The 26,229-nt window shown below is 42.2% G+C and overlaps 1 protein-coding gene across 2 annotated transcripts; it reads right to left on the bottom strand.

The window, feature by feature from the left end:
* Positions 1–19,099: 19,099 nt before the first annotated feature.
* PHOSPHO2 (phosphatase, orphan 2) lies at positions 19,100–26,224 on the bottom strand. 2 transcript variants are annotated; one of them, XM_023189700.1, is made up of 4 exons: positions 25,924–26,224; positions 25,419–25,451; positions 23,533–23,703; positions 19,100–19,862 (listed from the first exon to the last, which is right to left on the bottom strand). In XM_023189700.1, exon 4 carries the CDS (start codon positions 19,834–19,836, stop codon positions 19,111–19,113), a length of 726 nt encoding a protein of 241 aa, XP_023045468.1. In that variant the 5' UTR covers positions 19,837–19,862; positions 23,533–23,703; positions 25,419–25,451; positions 25,924–26,224; the 3' UTR covers positions 19,100–19,110. The 2 variants fall into 2 exon arrangements, with proteins under 2 accessions (XP_023045468.1, XP_023045470.1); XM_023189702.2 differs by lacking the exon at positions 25,419–25,451 and having other exon boundaries at positions 25,924–26,194.
* Positions 26,225–26,229: the final 5 nt, after the last annotated feature.

Raw genomic sequence — 26,229 nt, 5'->3', positions numbered from 1 at the left:
AAAAAAAACCAAAAAAAAAAAAAAAAAAAAAAAAAAAAAAAAAAGCAGATTTAAGCGAATAGATGTATGCCACAATACATATATAGCACCTGGGTAGGAAAATAATCTAATATGTACTTGACACAAGAAGCATCTAGCACAAGATGCAAAATTAGGCATTACCAAAAAAATGCCTAACTTTTGTGAGTTAGGCATCAAAAATATTTGTTAAACACTCAAATGATGATTGCTATGCTGTGACAAGGCTATGGACTTGATAATTTTTTATAGGAAAGAGAAGCCATTATTTAATATATACATATGGTATGTACAATTGCTGTAACTTCACTTGATCCACAAGTGGACTTTTAAGCATTAAGTAAGTGGTTCTCAAATAGGGGCAATTTTATTGTGCAGGAGATATGTGGCAGTATCTGGAGACATTTTTAGTTGTTATAACTTGAGGTGCAGGGAGCAACTGCCACTGGCATCTGCTATTGAGTAGAGGTCAGAGATGCTACTAAATATCCTATACTGCACAGGAAGCCCTTTCCCTATCCTCCTCCACCAAAGAAATTATCTGGCCTCAAATGCCTATAGCACCAAAGTTGAGAAAGCCTGCATTCAGTCACATAGTATTCCAGGTCCTACTCTAACAGTTTATTTCTGTATGTAGTACTTCCTCTTTGGGGTAGGCACAGGAGCTGGGGTAGGTTATTCTGTGGCAGGTAAGCTTGAAAGTCATCACATTTGGCTGCCTATTTAGACAGGGTGAGGTTGGACTCAATTTTAAGGGTTGAACTGACTTTCAGATTATTTTGGTGGTACCCAGGCTTGACCTATGGGCCAGTCAAGATTGCTTTCAGGTTCTTAATGTCTTTATAGGAAATGGTGCTAGACTCAGCCCGATGAGTTAATCAAAGAGGCATCTAAGTATAGGAAGCATCTGTAGTATGTTCAATTTAGGTATGTAGTACGCACAATTTAGGTATGTCCTGTGAGCATTCCTGGAAAAAGTGAATACTATCTCGCTAATGGTAAACATACCCGATGCAATAACTGAAGCATACCGTGAGAATGCCCTCTATGGCAGACACACCTGAATGCAGGTGGAAGTTCCAAGCTATCTGGGAGTGGCCAATCTGGAGAGCCATTCCTTGTCTATGAGAAACATCTGAGTCCCCAGCTCCTCTCATGGAACTCGCCAGTACATTGAGGACCTTCATTTTGGGTTAAATGGATGTTGCCAGGTGGAAGTTGTTAGGGGGAGGGTGCTAGGTGAAAATGGTATATAAACTGCATTTGTTTTGCAAGCAGTTGCAGTTCTTCTGCCCAGCCTGCCATCAATGGGTCATGCAGATATCCTGTCTAGCCTCCCGCCACTGGACTCTGTCCCCTGCATGTAAGCCTCCTGTGAAACCCCATGTCTTGTTTGCTGGCTCTGGGTCTCTTCTTCTGTCTCCCAAACACAGTGCCATCACTATTAAGTTAACACGGGTCCAGCACAACACTCAGCACAATTCTGTGGATTGCTGCTACTTAGGGTTGTGGGAAAGAGGTTATTTAAAAAACCTTTTAACAAAGCACATTTCATTGGAATATACTATGCTACTGAATGTGTGTTCCAGGGAGTAGCACCATCAACATAACCTGTGAATATGTTAGAAAGGCAGAATCTCAAGTTCCACCCCAGGCTTACTGGAAGAGAACTGGCATTTTAACACGATTCCCAGAGAAATGCTGTCCTAATACATTGATGGGGTGGGGGGAAGGAAGAGAAGAGAAAGAGAATGCTTATAAGAAGAAAATGAAAGGGATAATCAGTGACTTGACCCTTGCATACAGTACCGTGTCTGGTTCAGGGACAAACTTGAAGGTCAGAGAGGACCTGTGAGTAGGTCAGAGGAGAGTTATGAAAATAAAAATAGGCCAGGCATGGTGGGTCATGCCTGTAATCCCAGCACTTTGGGAGGCTGAGGCGGGCGGATCATCTCAGGTCGGGAGTTTGAGACCAGCCCGACCAACATGGAGAAACCCTGTCTCCACTAAAAATACAAAAAATTAGCCAGGCATGGTGGTGCATGCCTGTAATCCCAGCTACTTGGGAGGTTGAGGCAGGAGAATCGTTTGAACCCCAGAGGCAGTGGTTGCAGTGAGCCAAGATCCTGCCAGATAAGGAAATTACCTCAAAGACAAGAAAACTAAGCAACATGTAAAGTTCAAGTCTACAATCTAATACGATAAGAGATGGCAAACAAGGCTGTAAGAAATATGGCTGTGCTTTGCTTAAGGATAGGCCGAGGAAGGATGTTTACATCCTGTGTGACTCAGTGAGTTTAGACCGCAGGCGCATAACTCCACTTGTTATCACAGCCATGTAGTCATAATATGGGAAGGCCATCACTTGGCCTAAGCCACTATTGTCTGTAAAAGGTCTAATTGCCCTGTTGACGCTGCACAGGCGTGCTGGCACCTAAAGAAAGAGTCAGAGCTATCTTTGCAGATAGCCATGCAGCTGCAGGTGTGGGGCTGCCGAATAAAGCCATGTCTCATCTACCTGCTGTCTCTCTAGTGTTCTTCCAGGTCCCTGCCCCACATCCGCCCACTCCCCTCTGCCCTCAGCTGGGGCTGGAACCTAACCCTGAGCATACTTGGTGTAGTCGGCAGGATGAGGTGAGGTCTTCAGCCCCAGAGGCTCCCGGGTTGGCTATGTGGCCGCAGCATGGGCTATGGTACCCCGTGGCAGAGATGCTGCTTGGATGGGCCCCGTGGAAACGTGGGGGACAGTGAATGGGTCTCCCACGAGTGTGGAGAAGCATCTGGAAGCTTACAGCACCAAGAAGGAACGACCTTCGCCAGCAGAGTCGGATGGGCGTTTCTGACTCAGTCAGAAACTGTGTTTCATGCTCAGTGCCTGCGGGACACAGCCCAGGTAAGGGACTTTCAGGCACAAGCTGAGTGCCTGGGAGACCAAATGCACAGCTTGGAGCAAAACCCTGGGGAGGGGGTGAAGGACCTCCATGTGCAAGCAGGGTGCTTAGAGGCCCAGATAAACAACCTGGAACAGGAGTTAGCAACAGCTGTCAGCGCGACCTTCAGTCAGTCCTCCTGGCCAGACATTCCCATTGGGTCTGATGCTGAGGAGGAGGAGGCTTCTCTGCTGCGGGCTCGCCCTGTGATCCATCAGAAGATAGACCATGAGCAGGTGATGGGACCCCAGGGGAGAGCCCAGGGACCCCCCCCCCCCCCCCCCCAACCCTGACTCCCCGGCCACACCGTGGTGGAACACACCTCTTACAGTGTTTACCCCGACTGAGTTGCAGGAATTAGGTAACAGTGCCGGCAGTGTCCGAGGGAACTGACAGCATTTCTTGCTCTGCCTCTGAGAGGGAGAAGCTGGCTTCTATCACAACTCACCCCTCCCTTCATCAGCAGCTGCAGCTGTGCGGACAGTTAGCACAAGGGCAAGATGACCACACGTTAATCGAATGGCTAATGGCAGCCATATGGACTGTTTGGAATGATGCCGGAAAGATACCAGAAACTGTGAGTAAATGGCAATCATACACTGATTTGGTGCAGATACTCTGAGAGCTGGCTATGCAGCAGGCTGTTTGATCTAAACACCCGGGGGCCAGATGATGAACGCTTTACCTCGCACATGAGGGCTCTTGTGCTGGGCTCAGTGCCCCCGAGTACTTTTGACTTTCTAGCTGCTGTTCTCGCTCCACATGTGGGGCGCCACATACATGAAGTGAGGACTGCTACGGCAGCCCTGGGGGAGGCAGAAGGCATCGGCAGGACCAGGGAACCCATGCCATAAAGAAGGGGAAGTTGCCTCCTCCGCAGGTAATCATCCCACGTGATAAAAATGGGCCCAGCAGGTGACCTGCATGCAGATGTGGATTGATTTACTTGTAGCCGGGGTTGCTCCGGAGAAATCTGACAGGCAACCCAATAGAATGCTCTTGGCTCTGTGGAGGCAATTGTCGCCGGAGCAGCAATTCCGGAGACTGCCTAAGTCGGGGGTGAAGTAATGTTGTTCATCCTACTCCCGCCTGGACACTGCAACTCAAGGACTATTTGCAGACAGGCAGAGACATGGAGCCTTTCTTGTTTGATTAGGGAACTGGCTGAGGTACCCAGCTCGGTGAGGGGAACCAACCAGAGGCCCTATGTGGCGCTGGTAATCCACTGGTCCCCCACTAATGTACAGCGGGTCACAGCGGGTCCTAGTGCTGGTAGATACTGGTGCACACTGCAGCCTCGTTTATGGGACCCGGATAAGTTTTCTGGCAGAGCTGCATTTATTACCAGCTATGAAAGCTGGTCAGTGAAAGTGAAACCTGTGTCTCTGCATCTTGGCATCAGCCTCTTGGCTCTCCGCCTACACACTGCGTATGTCTCTCTCATACCTGAATATATTCTGGGAGTGGACATTTTGCATGGTCTGGACTTGCACACCATGGCTGGAGAATTCAGGTTCCGAGTTAGTGTAGTAAATCTGGTACTGCAGGGACATACACATCACCAGCCCCAAGCTCTGCCACAACCCCGACAGGTTACCTCCATTCATCAATACCGTTTGCCAGGGGGGCAATAACTGAGACTATTCAGAAGTTAGAGGAGGTGCAAATAGTGTGTGGCACCCATAGCCCCTACAATTCCCTGGTATGGCCAGTCAGAAAGCCTGCTGGAACTTGGTGAATGACAGTGGATTATGGGGAACTGAATAAAGTAACACCCTCTTGGCATGCAGCTGTACCCTCCATCACGGATTTGATGAACCGCTTGACAGCAGAACTGGGACAGCACCACTCTGTGATGCACTTGAATAATGCATTCTTCTCCACTGACATTGCTCCAGAGAGCCATGAACAGCTTGCCTTCACGGCAGGGTGACACTGGACTTTCACAGGATTGCTGCAGGGCTATATGCATACCCCCACCATGTGTCATGGTTTTATTGAGGATGTTACATTAACCTCTGATTCTCTTTCAGATTTGGAGGCGACAACGCCCCTCTTGCCAGGGACTGGATGACGCAGTTGAGACAGCCGTCCTGGCTATCTCACGCAGGCTATTTAGCAGGCACAAGCCCTATGGGTAGTTGACCAGAGGTGCCCATTTAAGCTAGATGTGCATGTGACCACAGATAGTTTCAGTTGGGGCCTATAGCAAATTAGGGCCTATAGCAGCGCATGGAGTGCCTGAGTATACCGGTAGGCTTTTGGCCCCAACTATGGAGCTGAGCTTGTCTTTATTGATAGAGAAGCAGTTAGTAATAGCAGAATAGGTTATGTTCATGGATAACAACCCCCTGGACTGGGAAGCAGTTAGTAACTGCATATGCTGTCCTTCAGGCTCATAAGAGCATGGCAGGACAGGCTACAGTCATCGTGCAGATGACTTACCCAATAGCAGGATGGCTGCGTTCATGGGTAGCCACTCCTCCAGACTGGGACAGCACTTTATCAAAGTGGGGCGCCTACTTAGAGCAGTGAGGTACACTGAGTACAAGTCCCTTAGCAGCAGAGTTACAAGAGGGCTTAGGGTCTGTAGTCCTTATGCAAGATAAGGCCATGGGGCCTGAGGCACCCCTGGCCCCATTCCTGATAAGGCATAGTATATATAGACAGGTTTAGCCAGAGTACTGCTGCTGCCTGGAGTGCTGCTGCAGTCCAGCCTAGTACTGACACTATATGGTTTGATATCAAGTGTGGGCAAAGTAGCTAATAAGTTGAACTCAGGGCAACGTTGATGATGATCACCAAGGAGGTGACACCCATGATAATCTACACCAATGCTGCCGAGTTTATCAAGGCTTAACCTTGTGATTTATTACCTGAAAGTTACAGAATTAGCTAGTTAGTCACCAGCCATGTAGGGCTAGGCCATGTGGCCAGATCTACGAGAGGAAGGATGACCCTCTCCAACCAGGTATGGGGACAAACGGTAATCTGTTATTGCCTGCCCCAGTGCCCCTAAAGGTAGGGAAATAAACAAACAAACAAAACCTGGTGTTAGTCATGGACTTTCCAAGCCCCTCGTTGTAGATGTTTGGCTATCGTAGACCCCTTAGGAGAGGGTCTGCAGTATGACTTATATGTTATTCCCTGGGTATTTAATGTGTGGCCTCCATGATTGACTGTTCATAGGGGAACAGCCAGGGAAGGAACCCTCCTCCGGTGGGGGGACATATGTACTGTCTGTGTGGCCTATTATGAGCTCCCCTGTGACTTTGGCATGGGTACAGGACCCAAAAGAACAAGGAGCTGATAAGGTGTAGTACCATCACCCAGGCAGAAGCCTCGGTGGCTGCATTGTTATCTAGAGATTAAAGTTGGCTTGTATTTGGCCTAAGGGATGTGACTTACCCTTTTTAGTACCTGTGCTTACTCTGTCGTTCCGGCTGTAGGTTGGTATGCTCCAACTGCATTGTGGATTGGGCCCACACTTACGCAGAGGTGACCAGTGTCTCCAACTGTTGGATCTGCACTGCCCTTCCAGCAGCAGCTGAGGATGGCTTGCCCTGGCACGTGTATCCAGATTCTGTGAAAAACTGGACATGGCTAGAAACTTGGGGTTCCACAGACAATGGCTGGGATGCAACACGGCAGGATTTGGACAGGGGGTGTCGCAAAACCCATGGCAAGCTTGCCCCCTGGCTGACTTGTAGTGTCCATGATGGGTGGGACTGGCTAATGGAAGAACACATGGTGCCCCCATTGCAGGTACCGCGATGCATAGAGCAGCACAGGGGTCAAGTCACTGTGGGATGGTTGCCTGCTGAGGTTTGTGCAAATATAACATGTGTCACCACACCAAGGGTGTTGTGGAACAAGTGGCCTTACCAAGGCCGGGCCCCAATGGACTTTGTGCTCCCTGGGAGTTTATGGGTCTGTGGGGACACCGAATTGCCATATCTACCAACCAACTGGACTGGACGTTTTAGCTGGGAGTGGCCTTCTGTGCCTGCCACTGTGCTTCCCACATTGCCTAGTTGCCTGAATAACTAGGAGGTGCTGTGATCCCAGTTTTTGCCACCCCTGGTGGCTCCACCCCTTAGCAATAACTATTGCTGCAGCAGGTGTCATTACTGTAGAAATGCAAGTTACAGCCCTTGCAGAGCACAGAGCTCGGGCCCTGAATTATACCGGAGTTGCTCTCCTTTTGCTAACTGATGAGGTTGATCAGATCAGGAAGGTGGTGCTACAAAACCAGATGGCCTTAAACATAGTCACAGCTGTCCAGGGTGGCACCTCTGCCCTTGGAGGGACACAAATGTTGTACATTTATCCTTGACATCCACTAGAACATAACGGTAGCTTTACAAGGGGTGTCACAGGAGATTAAGGCGATTGAGGACCTTACTGATGATCCCCTGCAGAGATACTGCAGAGATAGTGTCTCTGGGCACTACCCTATGTTGGGCTCTAATAATCATAGGTAACATAACAGGAATATTTATGATAGATTGTTGTTCTCCATATTGTTGTTGTGACCTATACGTTCAGGGTGCTGCCCTATGTGCACGGATCCCCACTAAAAGAACTCCCTCACTCCAGGGGGTGGAATGTAAGGCCTGTTTATCAAACCTGTGTGCCCAAAACTTATGTATAAAACCTGCGTGTGTATATCAAGCCTATGTACCCAAAGCTTATGCATATAACCTGTATCCAAGGCCTATGTCTCCCTTGGCCTAGGGGGTGGAGTGTAAGGAACATGGCTGTGCTTTGGTCAAGGATAGGCCAAGGTAGGATGTTTACATCCTGTGTGACTCAGCGGGTTTAGAGCGCAGGTGTATAACTCCACTTGTTATCACAGCCATGTAGCCATACATGGGAAGGCCATCACTTGGCTCTATGCCACTACTGTCTGTAAAATATATGATTGCTCTGTTGACATTGTGCAGGTACACTGGGAGAGTCAGAGCTGTCCTTTGCAGACAGACAGGGGGAGACAGAACACAGCTTGGCTCACTTGTGCCCAGAGAAACAGTTAAACTACTGACCCTGAAGCCAATGGAGAGCTGGCCATGCAGCTGCAGGCATGGGGGCTGCTGAACAAAGCCACGTCTCTGGCTGGGAGCAGTGGCTCACACCTGTAATCCCAACACTTTGGGAGGCCGATGTGGGTGGATCACCTGAGGTAGGGAGTTTGAGACCAGCCTGGCCAACATGGGGAAACCCCATCTCTACTGAAATTACAAATATCAGCCAGGCATGGTCGCGGGTGTCTGTAATCCCAGCTACTTGGGAGGCTTAGTAACAAGAATTGCTTGAATGCGGGAGGCGGACATAGCAGTGAGCTGAGATCGCGCCACTGCACTCCTGCTTGGGCGACAAGAGCGAGACTCCATCTCAAAAAAAAAAAAAAAAAAAGCCATGTCTCATCTACCTGCTGTCTCTCTAGTGTTCTTCCAGTTCCCTGCCCCACATCTACCCGGTCACTCAGCCCTCAGCTGGGGCTGGAACCTGACACTGAGCATGACAAAGACTGACCCCCAAATGGTTTTAAATTACAGTAAAACAAAAACCTCCTTCTCAAGGCCTTAAAAATTGGATAATGACTTAGTTTCATTCAAAGGATAGATTTTAAAAGCCTCTTATAGCCATAGTCAGACCTAGAGACCACTCAAATCCATAATGATACTGGAATTATAGAATTTTAGAACTGGAAGGTATTTAGGGGGATAAAAATTCATTAATCAAGTCATTTTACAGAAAATAAAATGAGCTCCAGAGAAGTGAAATTATTTACAAAAGTCACACAGCTAATTAGCTGTTAGAGCTAGGACTAGAATTTAGTTCTCTTGACTCAAGATCACCTACTTTTGAAGTATCCTTTCATTACTTAGTTCTGTGACCTTGCTGAGATTTTCTTATATAAAAAATTGAAATATGTGAATATTTAAATTTTATTCTTAAATGCTATTAATATAGAGAAATAATCCTGCTATAATTTTAAGTGACAAAATAGTATAACAATTGTTAAGAACAATCCACCTGTGTCAGAGACACATACACAAACACACATCCATATACACATACAAGCTTGGAGAAAATTCTGAAAGGATTTGGTTGTCCTAGATTGTGGCATTATGAGCAATTAATTTGTAAATGTCACCCAGTGAAGAAGCAATGGGGCCTTTGGAAAGTATATAGCTTTTAGTTAAGCTTTTATCTGGAAGGTGCTGGAGAAGGTCTGGGCACAGAGCTGGTTGGCTCCATGGTTTTGTGACCTGTGCCATCACACAGGATCCCGTGTTCAGAAGGACCCCACTCTTGCTTTAATGCTCTGCTGCCCATGTCTTGAAATTCTGAATAATGTTTTTGAACAAGGGATGCTGCATTTTCACTGTGTTCTGGGCCTCATGATTATGTAGTCAATCTTGTCTGGCAGCTCATCTCTGGCCCATTCACTGGTAGATGATTGTGGGGTGGTTATTTCTTTAAATTTGTTTTTCATTTTGTAAAAAATCATATTCATATTATTAAAAATTAAAAAATAGATTTGCAAAAAAATTAGATCACCCTTAGAACTCTCAAGGGCAGAGAAATTTTAACTAGCATCTCTTCACACATCACAATGATGCTTGGTATTTAATCAGAAGAATAAAAAACAATTCAGTACTTTATAGTATAAATTGCCAAACACATAATTACAAAAAAAGTGTGCTTGTGAAATTAGGCTATTTATTCCTTGAGAGACGGAATTAGATATTAGTTTTCTATTGCCACAAATGTAGTAATTTAAAGCAAGAGTTTATTATCTCGCAGTTTCTGTAGGTCGTAAGTCTGGCCATAATGTGCCTGGGCTCTGTGGTCAGGGTCTCACCAAGTTATAATCAAGGTGTCAGCCTGGACTGTGTTTCTCATCTGAGACTTGAGGTCCTCTTCCAAGATCAAGTGGCTGTTGGCAGAATTCATTTCCTTGCAGGACTGGGGTCCCAGTTTCCTTGCTGGCTGTCATCCAGGAACTGCTCTCAGCTCCTAGAGGTTGCTCACATTCCTTACCACATACCTGCGTCCATCTTTAAGCTGGCAATGGCATATGCTTCAACTCTCTGACTTCCTCTTCTGCAACCAGCCAAGACAACTCTTTGCTTTTAAAAGGCTCATCCGATTAGGTCAGGTCCACCTGGATAATTAGGTCAACTGTGCCATAAAACATAACCTAGTCAAGGTAGTAGATATATCAAATTTACAGTAACAGGGTGTGTACAGCAGGGGTTAAGTCTTGGGGACCATTTTAGAATTGTGCCTACTACAACTGTCCTAAAGAGACTCATGTGACAAACAAGAGGTTTCTATACTCTACTTCTCTATCCAACCCTATCATGACTTTAATAGTCTTTTCAGCCAGGCACAGTGATGCCCACCTGTAATCCCAGCACTTTGGGAGGCTGAGGCAGGAGGATTGCTTGAGGTTAGCAGTTTGAGACTAGTCTGGGTAACATAGCGAGACCTTTGTCTCTACTAAATAAATAAATAAATAAATCGGGCAAATATAGGTGTGTCCCTGTATTCCCCCAGCTACTTGGGAGGCTGAGACTGGAAGATTGCTTAAGTTCAGGAGTTTGAGGTTGCAGTGAGCTGTGATAGAATCACGGCACTCCTGGGCTACAGAGACCCTCTTCCAAAAAAAATACAAGTCTTTGCAATTCACATTTAACTCTAACATCTCTATTTTATAAGTGCGCGTTTAAGCGTAATAAAAACTGGCCATGACAAATTTGCTTATCTTTGGGGGAAAACAGAGATCCTTTTGTTTGCAAAGAAAAAGATTTAAAGAAAAATCTTGCATTCAAAAAGTCTAGTTAGTGTATATCAGTATGTTTGTTTCATTAAGTTTAATACAACCTAATGAGATAAGCCATACATTCAATTTAAATGTGTATATTTAAAAATGAAGGTTAAGAACATTATCTAGATACATATAATCAAGCATGAGATTTAGAAAATATTAACACATTGCAAACATTTGTCACAAATACGGGAATGTTAGCATCCTCCCTACATGAAGTACTCAGACAGAGAAGCAGAACACAAGACCCTACAGATAAATGACCAAAGAACATGCCCAGACATTTAAAAAGAAGTAGTAGAAATGACTTAGTAAAAGTTGGATCTCAATGAACTAATATTTATTCGGTGTATAGGATGTGTGAGATGCTGGCACATGGCAAGTACAGGGCTGCTATTCAGCCAAAGGCACTGTTAGCGGGGTTTGTGGCCAGCATCCATTCTTATTAGTTGGTGCTTATTATCTGAGAGGTTGGTGCCTTGGTGCCTTGTGATGGTTTAAATGTTTTGATTATTAGTGAATGTGTGTCAAATGCTTTATCACCTCATAGTAGGCTAAATAATGGCCACAGAAAGACATCATGTTCTAATCCCTGAAACTTGTGAATGTTGCCTTGTAAGATGGGTTGCAGATGTAATTAAGGATCATAAAAATGAGGGGATTGGCTGGGCACGGTGGCTCAAGCCTGTAATCCCAGCACTTTGGGAGGCCGAGACAGGTGGATCACGAGGTCAGGAGATGGAGACCATCCTGGCTAACACGGTGAAACCCCGTCTCTACTAAAAAAATACAAAAAACTAGCTGGGCGAGGTGGCGCCAGTAGCTGTAGTCCCAGCTACTCGGGAGGCTGAGGCAGGAGAATGGCGTGAACCCGGGAGGTGGAGCTTGCAGTGAGCTGAGATCCGGCCACTGCACTCCAGCCTGGGCGACAGAGCGAGACTCCGTCTCAAAAAAAAAAAAAAAAAAAAAAAGGGAATTATCCTAGATTATCTGGGTGGGTCCTAAATGCAATCTTTATAAGAAAGGGGAAGAGGGGAATTTGATACAGAGAGAAGAGGAGAAAAGAATGTAACTATGAAGGCAGAGATTGGAGTGATGCAGCCACAAGCCAAAGGCCTGTGGCCACCAGAAGGTGGAAGAGGCAAGGAATGAATCCCCCCTTGGGCCTGCGAAGGACCATGGTCCTGTTGACATCTTGATTTCAGCTCAGTGAAACTGTTTTGGACTTTTGGTCTCCAAAACTGTGTTTTAAGTCACCCAGTTTGTAATAATTTGTTACAGCAGCCATAGTAAACTAATACAATACCATATTCAGTAAATCTTCACAATAATCTCAGGAGATAGGGACTTTTATTATCCCCACTTAAAATAAAACTGTAGTATTAAGAAGCTATTAATTTATTCGATTCAGAGCTAGAATTCAAATTCAGGTCTTTTTGATTCAGAGTGGAGGTCTTACCACTATGTTGCATTAGAAAATAAAAATGAGATTCCAGAATTACTCTTTCTGGAGGAAGTGGGACTGGACTAATCCTCCCACCGTAAATAATTTAAAAAACTGGACAAAAGACACGAAATAACAGTTTTCAAGCATTAGTCAACATGCAGTACAGAACTGTGGTCCCCGAGAGAGAAGAAACAAATGAGGAGAGCCTTATAACTGCCTGTACTTTTGCCTGGAGACACGTTCCAGCAAGGTGGAGGGAGGGGGGTGCCCCAAACAGACCACAGTAGTCTTGCTGAGTTGAAGGAATGAAGATCAGTTTGGGGAGGCAAAAGTGGCTGGAATTTGCAGGGGAGAGTACCAGAAAGGAAGAAGGTAAATCAAGAAAGATTCCAGAAATCTGCAAGGGAGGATGTCCCCTTGAGTCTGTGGTTGAATACTAAGCCATACTTGTGTAGGATGAAACCCCATAAGTCTGGGCAGAGAATGACCCTCGGAACTATAAGCTAAGCAATTCCCAGGGCTCACACAAAGCTGGAATACACCTGAGTCCCAATTAGCCCCAGAGAAGCACTGGTTTAATCAACTGGGGAGCAAAGAAGAAAAAAGACAATATTTATGTTAAAAAGGCAGAAGAAAAAAAAGGATGGCTAGAGAGAAGAACAGATAGATACGTGACGAAACAAGAAGAGTCAAATGTTAATGGTAGAATCTAGATAGTGGGTATATAGGCATTTGCTATAAAATTAAAGGGTTAATAAAAGAGTATTATGAAAAACATGCTCATAAATTTTCACTACTTTGATCAAATGAACAAAGTCCTCAAGTGACACTAGTGGTTTTTAAATGTCCATATATTTTTTTGACTTTCATTCACCCAAAGGTGGTGTCTAATTCTCCTCTTTTTCAGTGTGGGTTAGACTAGTGTTCTGCTTTAACAAACAGAATATGGCAGAAGTAATGGGGTGCCACTTCTGAGATAGGTAACAAAAGGCATTGTAGTTTCTTCTTTTTAAATTTTTATTACTATTTTTTTGAGATGGAGTTTTGCCCTTGTCACCCAGGCTGGTGTACAGTGGCGCAATCTCTAGTCACTGCAACCTCTGCCTTCTGGGTTCAAACGATTTTCCTGCCTCGGCCTCCCAAGTAGCTGGGATTACTGGCGCCTGTCACCATGCCTGGCTAAGTTTTGTAATTTTAGTAGAGATGGGGTTTCACCATGTTGGCCAGGCTGGTCTCGAACTCCCTACCTCAGGTGATCCACCCACCTTGGCCTCCCAAAGTGCTGGGATTAAGGGCGTAAGCCACTATGCCTGGCCTGTAGTTTCTTCTTTGCCCTTTCTCTTGGCTCACTCACTTGGCTAGAAAACAGCTACTTTTTTTTTTTTTTTTTAAGGATACTTGATCAGCACTATAGAGAGGCCCATGTAGTTGGAAAATGAAGCCTTCTGCCAATCAGCAATACATTGAGCCTTTCTGTCGGTGAGCAACTGAGGCCTCCTGCCAATAGCCAATAAGGAAATGAGGTTTCTTGCCAAAAACCACGAGTGGGCCACCTTGGAAGCAGATACTCCAGCCCCAGTCAAGTTTTCATATGGCTTCAACCTCAGTTAACATCTTGACCCATTTTTGATCCTGAGCCAGAACTACCCAGCTAAATGCTCCTGAATTCCTGACCCACAGAAACTGTGAGATAACTGTTTATTTTTCCAAGCTGTTAAGTTTTGAAGTAATTTATTATGTAGCAATAGATAATTAACACAGTCAAACTACCAAAGCTTACTCAAGAAAAGCTACACAATGGAGTAGTCCTATATCCATGACAGAAATGGAATTTGTGGTTAAAACCTTTCAAAAGGGAAAACTCCAGGTCTGGATAGTTTCACTGTTGTATTCTATCAAGCATTTAAGAAAGAAAGAAAAAATCCCAGCTATTAGCTTAATTGTTGCTCCTTTCAAAGTAATATTTATTTTGGCTGCTTTATACTTTTTCCATCTTCGGTTATCAGCAGTTTTACAACAGTGTAATTTCATGTGGTTTTCATTTTATTTATCCTGTTTGGGGTTTATGAGGGTTCTTGAATCTGAGGTTTGATGTCTTTCAATTTTTTTACAAATTTTTAAAATATATTTTTTGTATTCTTTTGTTTGTTTTACCCAAGTCCTGCCTCAGGATCTATCTTTCGATTTTGTAAAGTTTTATTATTATTATTATTAAGTCCTGCCTCAGGATCTATCTTTCGATTTTGTAAAGTTTTATTATTATTATTATTATTATTATTATTATTATTTTATTTTATTTTATTTTTGAGACAGAGTCTCACTCTGTCCCCCAGGCTGGAGTGCAGTGGTGCAATCTGTGCTTACTGCAAGCTCTGCCTCCTGGGTTCATGCCATTCTCCTGCCTCAGCCTCCGGAGTAGCTGGGACTACAGGCGCCCGCCACCACGCCCGGCTAATTTTTTGTATTTTTAGTAGAGACAGGGTTTCACCGTGTTAGCCAGGATGGTCTCGATCTCCTGACTTCGTGATCCACCCACCTCGGCCTCCCGAAGTGCTGGGATTATAGGCATGAGTCACCGCGTGCAAGCCAATAATTATCTCTTAAATGATTGCTTATGTTTCATTTTCTTTCTCCTCTCTTGGGACATACATTTCCTCTGTTATATCTTCTTACTCAATACTATGTCTGAACTTTTGTGTTTTTATTATTTTGTCTCTCTGCATCATTCTGGATTTTTTCTTTTCTTTTTTTTTTTTTTTTTTGAGACGGAGTCTCGCTCTGTCACCCAGGTTGGAGTGCTGTGGCCGGATCTCAGCTCACTGCAAGCTCCACCTCCCGGGTTCACACCATTCTCCTGCCTCAGCCTCCTGGGTAGCTGGGACTACAGGCGCCACCACCTCGCCCAGCTAGTTTTTTGTAGTTTTTAGTAGAGACGGGGTTTCACCGTGTTAGCCAGGATGGTCTCGATCTCCTGACCTCGTGATCCGCCCGTCTCGGCCTCCCAAAGTGCTGGGATTACAGGCTTGAGCCACCGCGCCCAGCCCATTCTGGATTTTTTCTTGTAACTTGTGTTCATTCACCAGTTCTCTCTTCAGCTATGCCTGTTCTGTCAATTCTATCCATCAAGCTCCTAATTTCAATCATGCTATTTTCAGTTCTAGTGTTTCCTTTAAAAAATTTTTTAAAATTGATGCAAAATAATTGTACATATTTATGACATATATGGTGATATTCTGATACATTTACTGTATAGTTATTAGATCAGGGAAATCAGCATATTCTTCAACTCAAAACATTTCTCATTTGTGTTGGGAACATTCAATATCCTCTATTTGGAAATATATATTATTATTAATGATAGTCATCCTACAGTGCAGAAGAATGCTAGAACTTATTTCTCCCATCTAGCTGTTTCATTTTGTTTTTAATATATTTTTCAATGCTTTGTCAAAATTCTTGTAAGTTTAATTTTTTTTTTTTAAGCTTGTCTCTGAAAACTCCAATATCTGGAGGTCCCTACAGATGTTTAAATAGAAGCTTCTGCTGGTGTTCACTCATGTCTCCTTGTATGGCTACTTTTTGTGTGTTCTACAGTGCACCTGCAAAACTATTTGTAGATCTTGAGGCCTAATTTGTTAGTTTTCTACATTGTATAACAATATTACCACAAATATGGTGTCTTAAGAACAAGACACATTTATTATCTCACAGGTTCTGTGGGTCAGGAGTCCAAGCACAGATTTAGCTGGCTTCTTTCTGTTTCCTGGTCTCAAAAGGCTGCAATCAAGGTGTTAGCCAGAGCTGAGGTCTGAGCTAGGGCTCCACTGAACCAGGATTCACTTCCAAAATAACAAGGTTGTTGGCAATCTTCAGTTCCTAGCACACCACTGGAACAAGGATCTGTTTTCTTGCTGACTACTGGCTAGAGGCCACCCTTAGTTTCTTGCCACGAGGCCCTCTCCAGCGGCTGGTTTACAGCATGGCAGCTTGCTTCTTCAAAGTCAACAAGAGTCTCTTAATAAGATGAATATTAGAATTTGGTGTAATCATGTCCATCTCATCATCTTCGTGGTAGTCTATGAATTAGAATCAAGTCATAGGAGTCTCCCTCCACACAAGGAATACCAGGGGACAGGGATCATAGTGGCCACCTTAGAGTCTGTCTGTTACACCTAGGATGTTAATTTCTTCCTGAAAAGCAAATGTAGATTTGCTTCTGCCATGCATCTGGGAGCTCTAAAAACCTTAGATAACCTCAATCTAATTTCAGAAACTGAGGGTATTTGAAGCTGAGCTGCCATCCCTTTGAAGTCCTGCTTACTTCTGGACCATTGTTACTCCTAATGAGTAGCCATTTGGGATCTTCACCCCAAGTAAGGGAAAGGGTTTACCAGTGCAGGTCCCTTCTTCCTTGTCCCATGAGGTTATCAAAATGGCCATTCAACATCTGAGCAATCACTTACCACTTACAGAACTGGCCAAAGGGAAAATGGCTCCCCTAACAAAGTTTCTGTTTCCTTAGGAATTCTTCATTGTTGCCAGCTCGCTGATGTCTTCAACCAGGTGTTTTTAATTAATTTATTTTAAGTTTATCTTTTTTTTTTTTTTTTAAAGAGATGGGGTCTCCCCATGTTGCCGAGGCTGTTCTCAAACTCCTGAGCTCATGTGATCCCCTCGCCTTGGCCTCCCAAAGTGCTGGGATTAAAGGTGTGAGCCACAACACCCAGCCCAGATGTTTTTAAAATTTTGTTCAGCTGCCAGCTTTTATAGATGTTCTCAGTGAAGATCTAGGACAAATTTCTTGGTCTACCATCATTGTAAATGAAAGCCTTTATTTTTATTTATTGTAGAGATGGGGGTCTCCCTATATTGCCCAGGCTAGTCTTGAACTCCTGGCCTCAAGTGATCCTCCTACGTTGGCTTCCCAAACTGCTGGGATTACAGGTGTGAGCCATTGTGCTCAGCCTACTTTTTTATGTCCAGCATTTGGAGAGGGCCACATGGCAAGAAATTAAGTCAGCAAGAAAACAGATTCTTGTTCCAGTAGTTTGCTAGGAACTGAATATTGGCAACAACCCTTATTTTGGAAGTGAATCCTGCTTCAGTGGAGCCTCAGCTGAGACCTCAGCTCTGAAAACATCTGAAACACAGATGTGTTTCAACATAATATAACCTAGAGCAAAACAAAGATTTTTCAACCTAGAAAAAAGATTAGCGAGTACTAATTATATTGAATATTTCTATTTCTGGAGCTTTCCATAATTTGGAAAATACAATATTATTAAATACTGCATTTTTATGGCTAAAACATGAATCTAGAAATTATCATGGACTTATAAAACATTTTAGATCAGTTGATATTTGCTAATATTCCTATATGAAAGTCTTAAATATTAAGTATTGCTGCAAATTATATACAGTATTGAATTGCTCAAAACTGCATTGCCAAATATAAACACCACACTGATTAAACTAGCTACTGTAGTTGTCTATGGTGCTATGATATAAAGTTAGAATATTTGAAGGACATTAATAGTATAATAGTACTTCATTTCAAATGGAAAGTCTGAAATTGATGAAAACTTCAACAATAGATACTGCATCTCTACCTTTAAAATACACTGGTTTGGGAGGATATTGTATAAATTTGGCAGCCTTTTATTCTTATGTGAATAAAGCATCAGGCTTTATTTTTTAAGATCTGTAACTACTGGACATACTTTCTTTTTTTTTTTTTTTTTTTTTTTGAGACGGAGTCTCGTTCTGTCGCCCGGGCTGGAGTGCAGTGGCCGGATCTCAGCTCACTGCAAGCTCCACCTCCCGGGTTTACGCCATTCTCCTGCCTCAGCCTCCGGAGTAGCTGGGACTACAGGCGCCCACCACCTCGCCCGGCTAGTTTTTTGTATTTTTTAGTAGAGACGGGGTTTCACTGTGTTAGCCAGGATGGTCTCGAACTCCTGACCTCGTGATCCGCCCGTCTCGGCCTCCCAAAGTGCTGGGATTACAGGCTTGAGCCACCGCGCCCGGCCTGGACATACTTTCAAAATAAATATCTGGCTGGCCATGGTGGCTCATGCCTGTAATCCCAGCACTTTGGGAAGCCAAGACAGGAGGATCACTTGAATCCAAGATTTTGAGATCTGTGCAAAGTAGTGAGACCTCATCTCCAACAAAATATAACAAAACAGCTGGCATGGTGGCGCGAGCCTGTTGTCCTAGCTCCTCAGGAGGCTGAGGTGCGAGCATCACTTGAGTCCGGGAGGTTGGGGCTGCAGTGTGCGAAGATCAAGTCACTGCAATCCAGGCTAGGTGACAGAGACCTTGTCTCAAAAGAGGAGGAATATCTAAAAGAATAAAATATGCTTACTTGCTCGAGAAATAAATTTAAAAATATAACCTATCAACCACCTTTAGTGGAGACCACTAGCTGTACCTACCTCAATTCTGTACTTTTTCCCCAACTTTTCCTGGGCATGTGACTACCTGGAATGAAAGCTCTATTTTCCATCTTTCTTTGCTATTTACAAGTAAGGCATTATGACTAAGTTTGGCCAATGACATTTCAATAGAAGTGTTGGGTACAACTTCTGGGAAATTTCTTTAGACAGGGGATGTAACTTTCTCACTGCTCTCCTTGCTGGCCAGAGTGCTGCTGTGAGGGCTAGAGCTTCACCAGCAACCTTGGATCAAGGGTTGAATGCCAAGTGCTGAGGTTGGTAGACTAATACAGCAACTTGAAATACCTACCTCTGGAATTCTTTTATGTGAGAGGAAAAAAAAAATTCTCTGTTTTTTTTAAGCCTCTGGTATTTGGGGTTTTAGTTTTATGCTGCTGAACCTAATCTTAAGTGATACACTTTTCAATTGCTGGCATATTAATCCTTTATTAGAAATTGTAAATGAGAAATTATATCAACACCTGAGGACCAAACTACAACAGAATATTCCATAGGCTCAAGATTTTGAGACATTCTGGAAAGAGTTTTCTGTAAGGTATATCCTTTCCGTGGCATGGCAACATCATCATTCTTTAAAAACGTGACTGGACAGACATCATTTCCACCATCACCAATATAAACAATTTGTGTATAATTCACTCCCTGTTGTAACTGTTTATCTACAAATTCTATCAAAACTACCTTTTTGCAAAGATTCTTTGGGCATCTATTGCAAGAATGAGTATGATAATTTTCCACAGTGAGATGACCACTGCTATTAAAAGCTGCTGGATTTGTAAACACTTTATCAAATACATCATGAAAACTGGCAGCTTTTAAAACCCAATCTATGAAGACCGAGTTTGAATCTGAAATAATAATGCAGTCAAATTTATCCTTATTCTTTCTTATAAAGTTGAAGAGTTCCACCATCCCTGGAGTGAAAGGCAATGATGTCACTGCTCTTTTCATTTCATGTTCTCTTACACCTTTATCTCCCAAATACTTAAAGACTCTGCCCATAAATTCTGTCCAAAATCCTTTTTGATAAGAATCACGTAGTTCAATAGGAAGTTTTTTGTTGGGAGCACATTGTACAATCCAAGTGTCACTATTGTCATCTATGATTGTATTGTCAAAGTCAAAAACTAGCAAAATTTTCATGGTTCCAGAAGTAGATTTGGATTATCCTGAAAGAGAAAAAATATTATTCTCTAAACAAACTCTGTTTACATATCTAACTAAAACATTTATTTAATAAACATAACTAAATGGTAATATGTTAAAAGAAGGAATATAAACAAAGTGATTAAGCACTTTGAGACCACTACCTAACCACTTTTCTCTAAGAAGTAAAGTTCATATTTGAGTATTTTAAGTGGAAAACAAAATATATAAAAAGGACATTCATAGTATTATTGTGTTCCTAGGGGTGTGTTTCTTATAGAAGTTATAAGAAAGAAAAAAAAGGCATTTTACTATCATCACATGATCAATCAAACCACACTTATTTTATTAGATTAAAATATTTACAATCCTCATATTAAATAACAGGTCATGTATAAAGGATTCTCTGTGTACTACCCAAAATCCTGAACAAATTTAACATAGCATGAAATCTTGCAAGATGTAAAATAATTTTTTAAAAAAGGTATTTGCTAACAAAAACAAGCACTATTTAATAATGGTGCTAGGATAACTGGCTAGCCATATGCAGAAAACTGAAACTGGACCCCTTCCTTACACCATACACAAAAATCAACTCAAGGTGGATTAAAGACTTAAGTGTAAAACCCAAACTATAAAAAACCTAGAAGAAAATCTAGGTAATACCATTCAGGACACAGCACAGGCAAAGATTTCATGACAAAGATGCCAAAAGCAAATGCAACAAAAGCAAAAATTGACAAATGGTATTGAGCTTCTGCACAGCAAAAGAAACTATCAACAGAGTAAACAGACAACTTAGAGAATGCGAGAACATTTTTGCAATTTATCCATCTGACAAAGGTCTAATATCTAGCAATTATTATAAAGTTGAAAAATTATACCATCCCTGAAGTGAAAGGCATTGATGTCACTGCTCTTTTCATTTTATATTACACCTTTAGCTCCCAAATATTTAAAGACTCTGCTCATAAAATCTGCCCACAATCCTTTTTGATAAGAATCATGTAGTTCCTTGTTAAGGAACTTAACAAATTTACAAGAAAAAACAAACAGCCCCATTAAGAAGTGGGGAAAGGACACAGACAATTCTTGAAAGAAGACAATACATGTGCCCAAGAAATATATGAAAGAAAAAAAAACTCAGTATCACTGATCATTAGAGAAATGCAAACTAAAGCCACAGTGAGATACCATCTTATACTACTCAGAATGGCTATCATTAAAAAGTCAAAAAACAACCTGGCAAGGTTGTGGAGAAAAAGGAATGCTTTTACACTGTTGGTAGGAGTGTAAATTAGTTCAACCATCGTGGAAGACAGTGTGGTGATTCCTCAAAGACGTAGAGGCCGAAATACCACTTGACCCAGCAATCCCATTACTGGGTATATACTCAAAGGAATATAAATCATTCTATTATAAAGATACATGCATGCATATGTTCACTGCAGCACTGTTCACAACAGCAAAGACATGGAATCAACCTAAATGCCCGTCAATGATAGACTGCATAAAGAAAATGTGGTACTTATATACCATGGAATATTATGCAGCTATAAAAAGCAATGAGATGATGTCCTTTACAGGGACATGGATGGAGCTGGAAGCCATCATCCTCAGTGAACTAACACAGGAACAACAACAACAACAACAAAAACAAACACCACGTGTTCTCATTTATAAGTGGGAGCTGAATCATGAGAAGACATGGAATGGAACAACATACACTGGGGCCTGTTGGAGGGTTGGGGGTAGGAGGAGGCAGAGCATCAGGAAAACAGCTAGTGGATGCTGGGCTTAATACCCAGGTGACGTGATGATCTGTGCAGCAGAGCATCATGGCACACGCTTACCTATGTAACAAATCTACGTATCCTGCACATGTACCCCAAACGTAAAAGGTAGAAATCAAAAAAATTTTAAAAAGAAGGTATTTAGTTTAAAATCAGTTTCTAAATGCCAATATTATAATTAAATGATTGCTGACACTCTATATGATAGTCTAAACAAATTACCTGAGAACTGAAGGCCAATTCTTCCAAACTATAAGTAACTTGGTTAAGAGTTTTCACATGTTTATTTATAGCTGCTCTAGATAGGTTAGCTCTGGGGTGCCAAATAATTTGAATACACCTGAGTAATCATATTGTTTGTGGTATGACACTTATGTCTCTGTTTTCATTAGAACATAATGAAAGTGATTAATTATAAATCTCAAGAGAAAAGGAAAGAATAAGCTGGTCAACTGATGGTAAGAATAAACATTATTTATAAAAAATAACTATATAGAATATCCAGAAAAGGATATAATTAATGTGTGTAAACAGATAATAATAATAATTTTGAGAGTCATTATATGTCAGGTACTGGCCTAAAAACTTTACAGTATCATACAATTTAATTGTCATAACCCTATTAAGTAGGAATCATTATTATCCTCATCTTAACGATGTATAAGCTGGATCTTAAAGTGGTTAGGTGTTAGTACGGTGCCAGAGCTGGAATCTTGGGTTGATTTGATTCCAAACTTAATGCTTTTAAGTATCAAATTCTAGTGTTAAAAAATAGAATTAAAGGCCAGGTGCTGTGGCTCACGCCTGTAATCCCAGCACTTTGGACAGCCGAGGCAGGCAGATCACGAGGTCAAGAGATCGAGACCATTCTGGCCAACATGGTGAAATCCCATCTCTACTAAAAGTACAAAAAAAAAAATTAGCTGGGCATGGTGGTGCTCGCCTGTAGTCTCAGCTACTCAGGAGGCTGAGGCAGGAGAATTGCTTGAACCCAGGAGGCAGAGGTTGCAGTGAGCCAAGATCGCGCCACTGCATTCCAGCCTGGCGACGGAGCGAGACTCCGTCTCAAAAAAATAGAACATTTAATGACTACTCATTAGTTTAAAAATAAAATACTAAGTAGGTCATTTCGGCAGAAAAGATATTTAATTACATAAAAACATTCATTAGTTTCAAAGTACACACTAACTGTAACACCACATCGGTGATACACTTTATAACCATTTTGAGGTTTCTACAAGAAATCCTAAAAAGACAAAGAACTCAAGCAATAAGAAAAAGATCAATTAAAAATGAAAAACACGGCATTTAGCCACACATATTCTCCAGTTTATAACAGTTGATACCCAGTAGTGAAGACAGAATAGAGCTCTTGACTCACATAAGACTAAGTATTCTGTGTCTCTTAATTTAGAATATCTAGAGAATAATTAACCTACAGGGTTATCACCTGTTGTGTGAATGTGGATGATACATAATATTTTCTTACTCTGGATCCTTGTATCACTAAATGCCTAATCCAGATGCTTCTGACTGGTTCCCTGAGATTTAAATGCAGAATTCACTTTCCTACAGAAACAATGTAATAAATAATAAGGCATAATTGACAATCACATTAGTACTGTAACTAGGCATGTTTTAAATTAAATATGCTTTTTGAGAATTCCGAATTTATAATTAAAACACATTTCAAATGTAACTCACTGTTGTTTGAAAACTGCCTCAAGCCTAAACTTAATTAGCCACAAATTACTGAAATTCCTGAATTATTAGCCTCAAAATAGCATGAGACTGAGCTAACAGTTCCTCTGCTGATCTGAAAGTGCATTTTAAAAATTTCACATCTTTTTCTATTAGTATTTTCTCACCGCTCAACATAAACCTTTATAAAAATACTTACCCAACTTAGTATTTCCAAGACAATCTTACTTCAGCATTGGGATTAGGATAAACAATCATGACAATCTTCAGTCTTAAACACCAGCCAGTTGTTTTCAAACATTACTCCTATTCTATATACAGGGAACAGAGTCTTCTGGTTTGGAGCAAAATAATGGAAACTTCTTAACTCCTAAAATTAATAAAAGTATTTTAAAAGCTTTAACATTTGCATTTTCTAATTATGTTGTTTGTCTTATGTCAGAAAAGTATCTCTTGGCAATAGGAGAACAAAGTTTTGCTTTCCACTTGTTATCGACTTGGTGTTGAAAATAAGAAATGTTATGTGAAAATAAGTTTTTGTCCAGTGGATAAAATCATAGTGCTAAGAGTGATTTTCAGAGTCCATTTTTTTCTTTTTACTTGTTTAATAATAGAGGAATTCCACATTCTATTGTCAATAGACATTTAGAGATTTAGTGCCGTATTAGAAATTAAAATGTCTCCAAAAATTAAGGATATGCACAAAGATTTAGTTTTAAGAATGTGAATCTATTTTGAAACCAAACTGTTAAAATTCCAAAAAGAGTTAACTGTTCTCTTCAAAAGCACAATCTATGTCCATTTGGTATGTCTGCAATGTTTCCATAGTGTAACAATATCCTATGTACTTTACACAATGAAAATTAGAAACTACACAGACATCCAAGAATTGGGAAATAATTAAATAAGATATGCATGTGACAGCATATAATAGAATATCCAGCCAGTAAAAGCTAAGATATTCAGTTCAAATTAAATAAGCAAGTCACAAAACAGTGTGTACAGTATAATCCTGTTTTTGTTTTAGAAAATGTTTACGTGTGCAGTGGAATGGTTATGGTTGGTTCAACCGTAGTTCACACTTTTTCTACATTAATTTTGTAATAAAATTTTTTTTCTTCTCAGAATAATTTAAACTGTTTCAGATCAGAGTGCATATGCTACCTTATTAAATTCACAACAAAGAAAAAAAAGAGTAGTGGGTAAAGGACAAACAACTCTAGACTGACTTGGATTGTGGTTGGAGTTGGAATCTCGAGTCTGAAGTCAAATTACATCTGACCACCATGTCAAATTGGCAAGTAACTGACATCAAATCATGAGATTCAATACTTTTTGTAACTAATTTTGTTAAAATTCCAGAGAATTTTTGTTGGGAGACAATTCTCCCTGCGTCTCCGGTGGTTGTGCACGTCTTACTGACTGCTCTTTCCTCTATTGTTTCAAGGATGTTTGTACAGTGGACAGCCTTGAGAAACATTCTTATTTGTCCAAATGATAAAGATCTGGGTTCCCTAAGCTCAGGGCTGCTTTCCTGTAATTCGACGTACTCTACATCTAGGTGACTTCTTGCCCACTTTGCATTATCCTGTGGGAACTGGGGCTTTAGGGAACTCAGGCAAAATTGCTGATATACTGGCTACTGCTGGGAGTAACTCATTCCTGAAACGAAGAGTCTTCTGTCTTCCTTGAAACTGCCAGGCTAAGTTAGCCTGCAAACAGGGTAAAATCTCTGTTCCTTCCCAGTTCTTGACACTTTGGCACTGCAAGCTCCCGGATTCACGCCATTCTCCTGCCTCAGCCTCCTAAGTAGCTGGGACTACAGGCGCCCCCCACCACGTCCGGCTTTTTTTGTATTTTTGGTAGAGACAGGGTTTCACCGTGTTAGCCAGGATGGTCTCCATCTCCTGACCTCGTGATCTGCCTGCTAAGCCTCCCAAAGGGCTGGGATTACAGGCGTGAGCCACCGCGCCTGGCCCCCAGTTCTTGACACTTTTTAAGGTATGCTTCCAAAAACCTACCAGCGCTCTATGTGCACAAACTAATTACTGTCTACAAATATTTTCTTAATTATTCCATACTTACCAGCATTATTACGTGGAACATCTGATAGAAAACCTAAAGAAAAATAGCACGACTGTGTGTTAGGACGTTCGTTATTAAAAATCTTTTTGTTCTTTCACTTTGAGAGACTCCAATTTGGTGCATTATGTGTACACATCAGAGCCAACTTGTTAGTTATGAAGTTATCTGTACATCGATGTATTAGAAAAGGATCTTTTGAAACCAAACGCGCAGTTACTCCTAACAGATTTCTGTGGTCATGTATTTACCAAGAAATTTAAAATATCTCAAAGGTCCTAACATAAATGTTCTAAGCATATCATTAAGTTTTAACATTCCTATTTTTTAAAGACTTGGCCCCATCTAGTCCTGACCATGCCCCAGAAACCAAAGGATTAAAAAAACAGCATTTATGTCAGCGAATCCGCGGGTTTTTATAATTAAGGGAGGGCTTTGCTCCTCACATTCCACCCGCGAGGAGATCGGGGACACACACACCACGCCTAGGCCTCGCGCGCTCACACACCTGCCGGCTCCACCCCGAGGGTAGGCATCGGACCCAATCGGAGGTCGTCCCCCGTGGAGCGCGCAGCAGGCGAGGATGGGAGTAGCAGGCAGGGCGGGGGTCCACGGGCTTCTCACTGACCCACGCCCGCCGTCGGCAGCCGCCCCGGCGCCCGTGACGCTCCTGCTGGTTCAGTCCTTTGACCTAGCCCCATGCCTGCCCGCTGGGCAGCCCCACTCACAAGCCCAGCTCGCAGGCGCAGGCGCAGGCGCAGGCGTCTCTCTTCGCTAGCCCGACTGCCAACTGCAGCGCCTTCCTTGTTCCTCG

This window comes from Piliocolobus tephrosceles, chromosome 11 (genome assembly GCF_002776525.5).
Source record: "Piliocolobus tephrosceles isolate RC106 chromosome 11, ASM277652v3, whole genome shotgun sequence".
In the NCBI taxonomy this organism is placed as follows: Eukaryota; Metazoa; Chordata; class Mammalia; order Primates; family Cercopithecidae; genus Piliocolobus; species Piliocolobus tephrosceles.
This window is presented reverse-complemented; position numbering and strand designations above follow the sequence as displayed.

Excerpts from the sequence above, each read along its gene's own strand:
- PHOSPHO2 (XM_023189700.1), bottom strand. The coding sequence starts at position 19,836 with ATGAAAATTTTGCTAGTTTTTGACTTTGACAATACAATCATAGATGAC.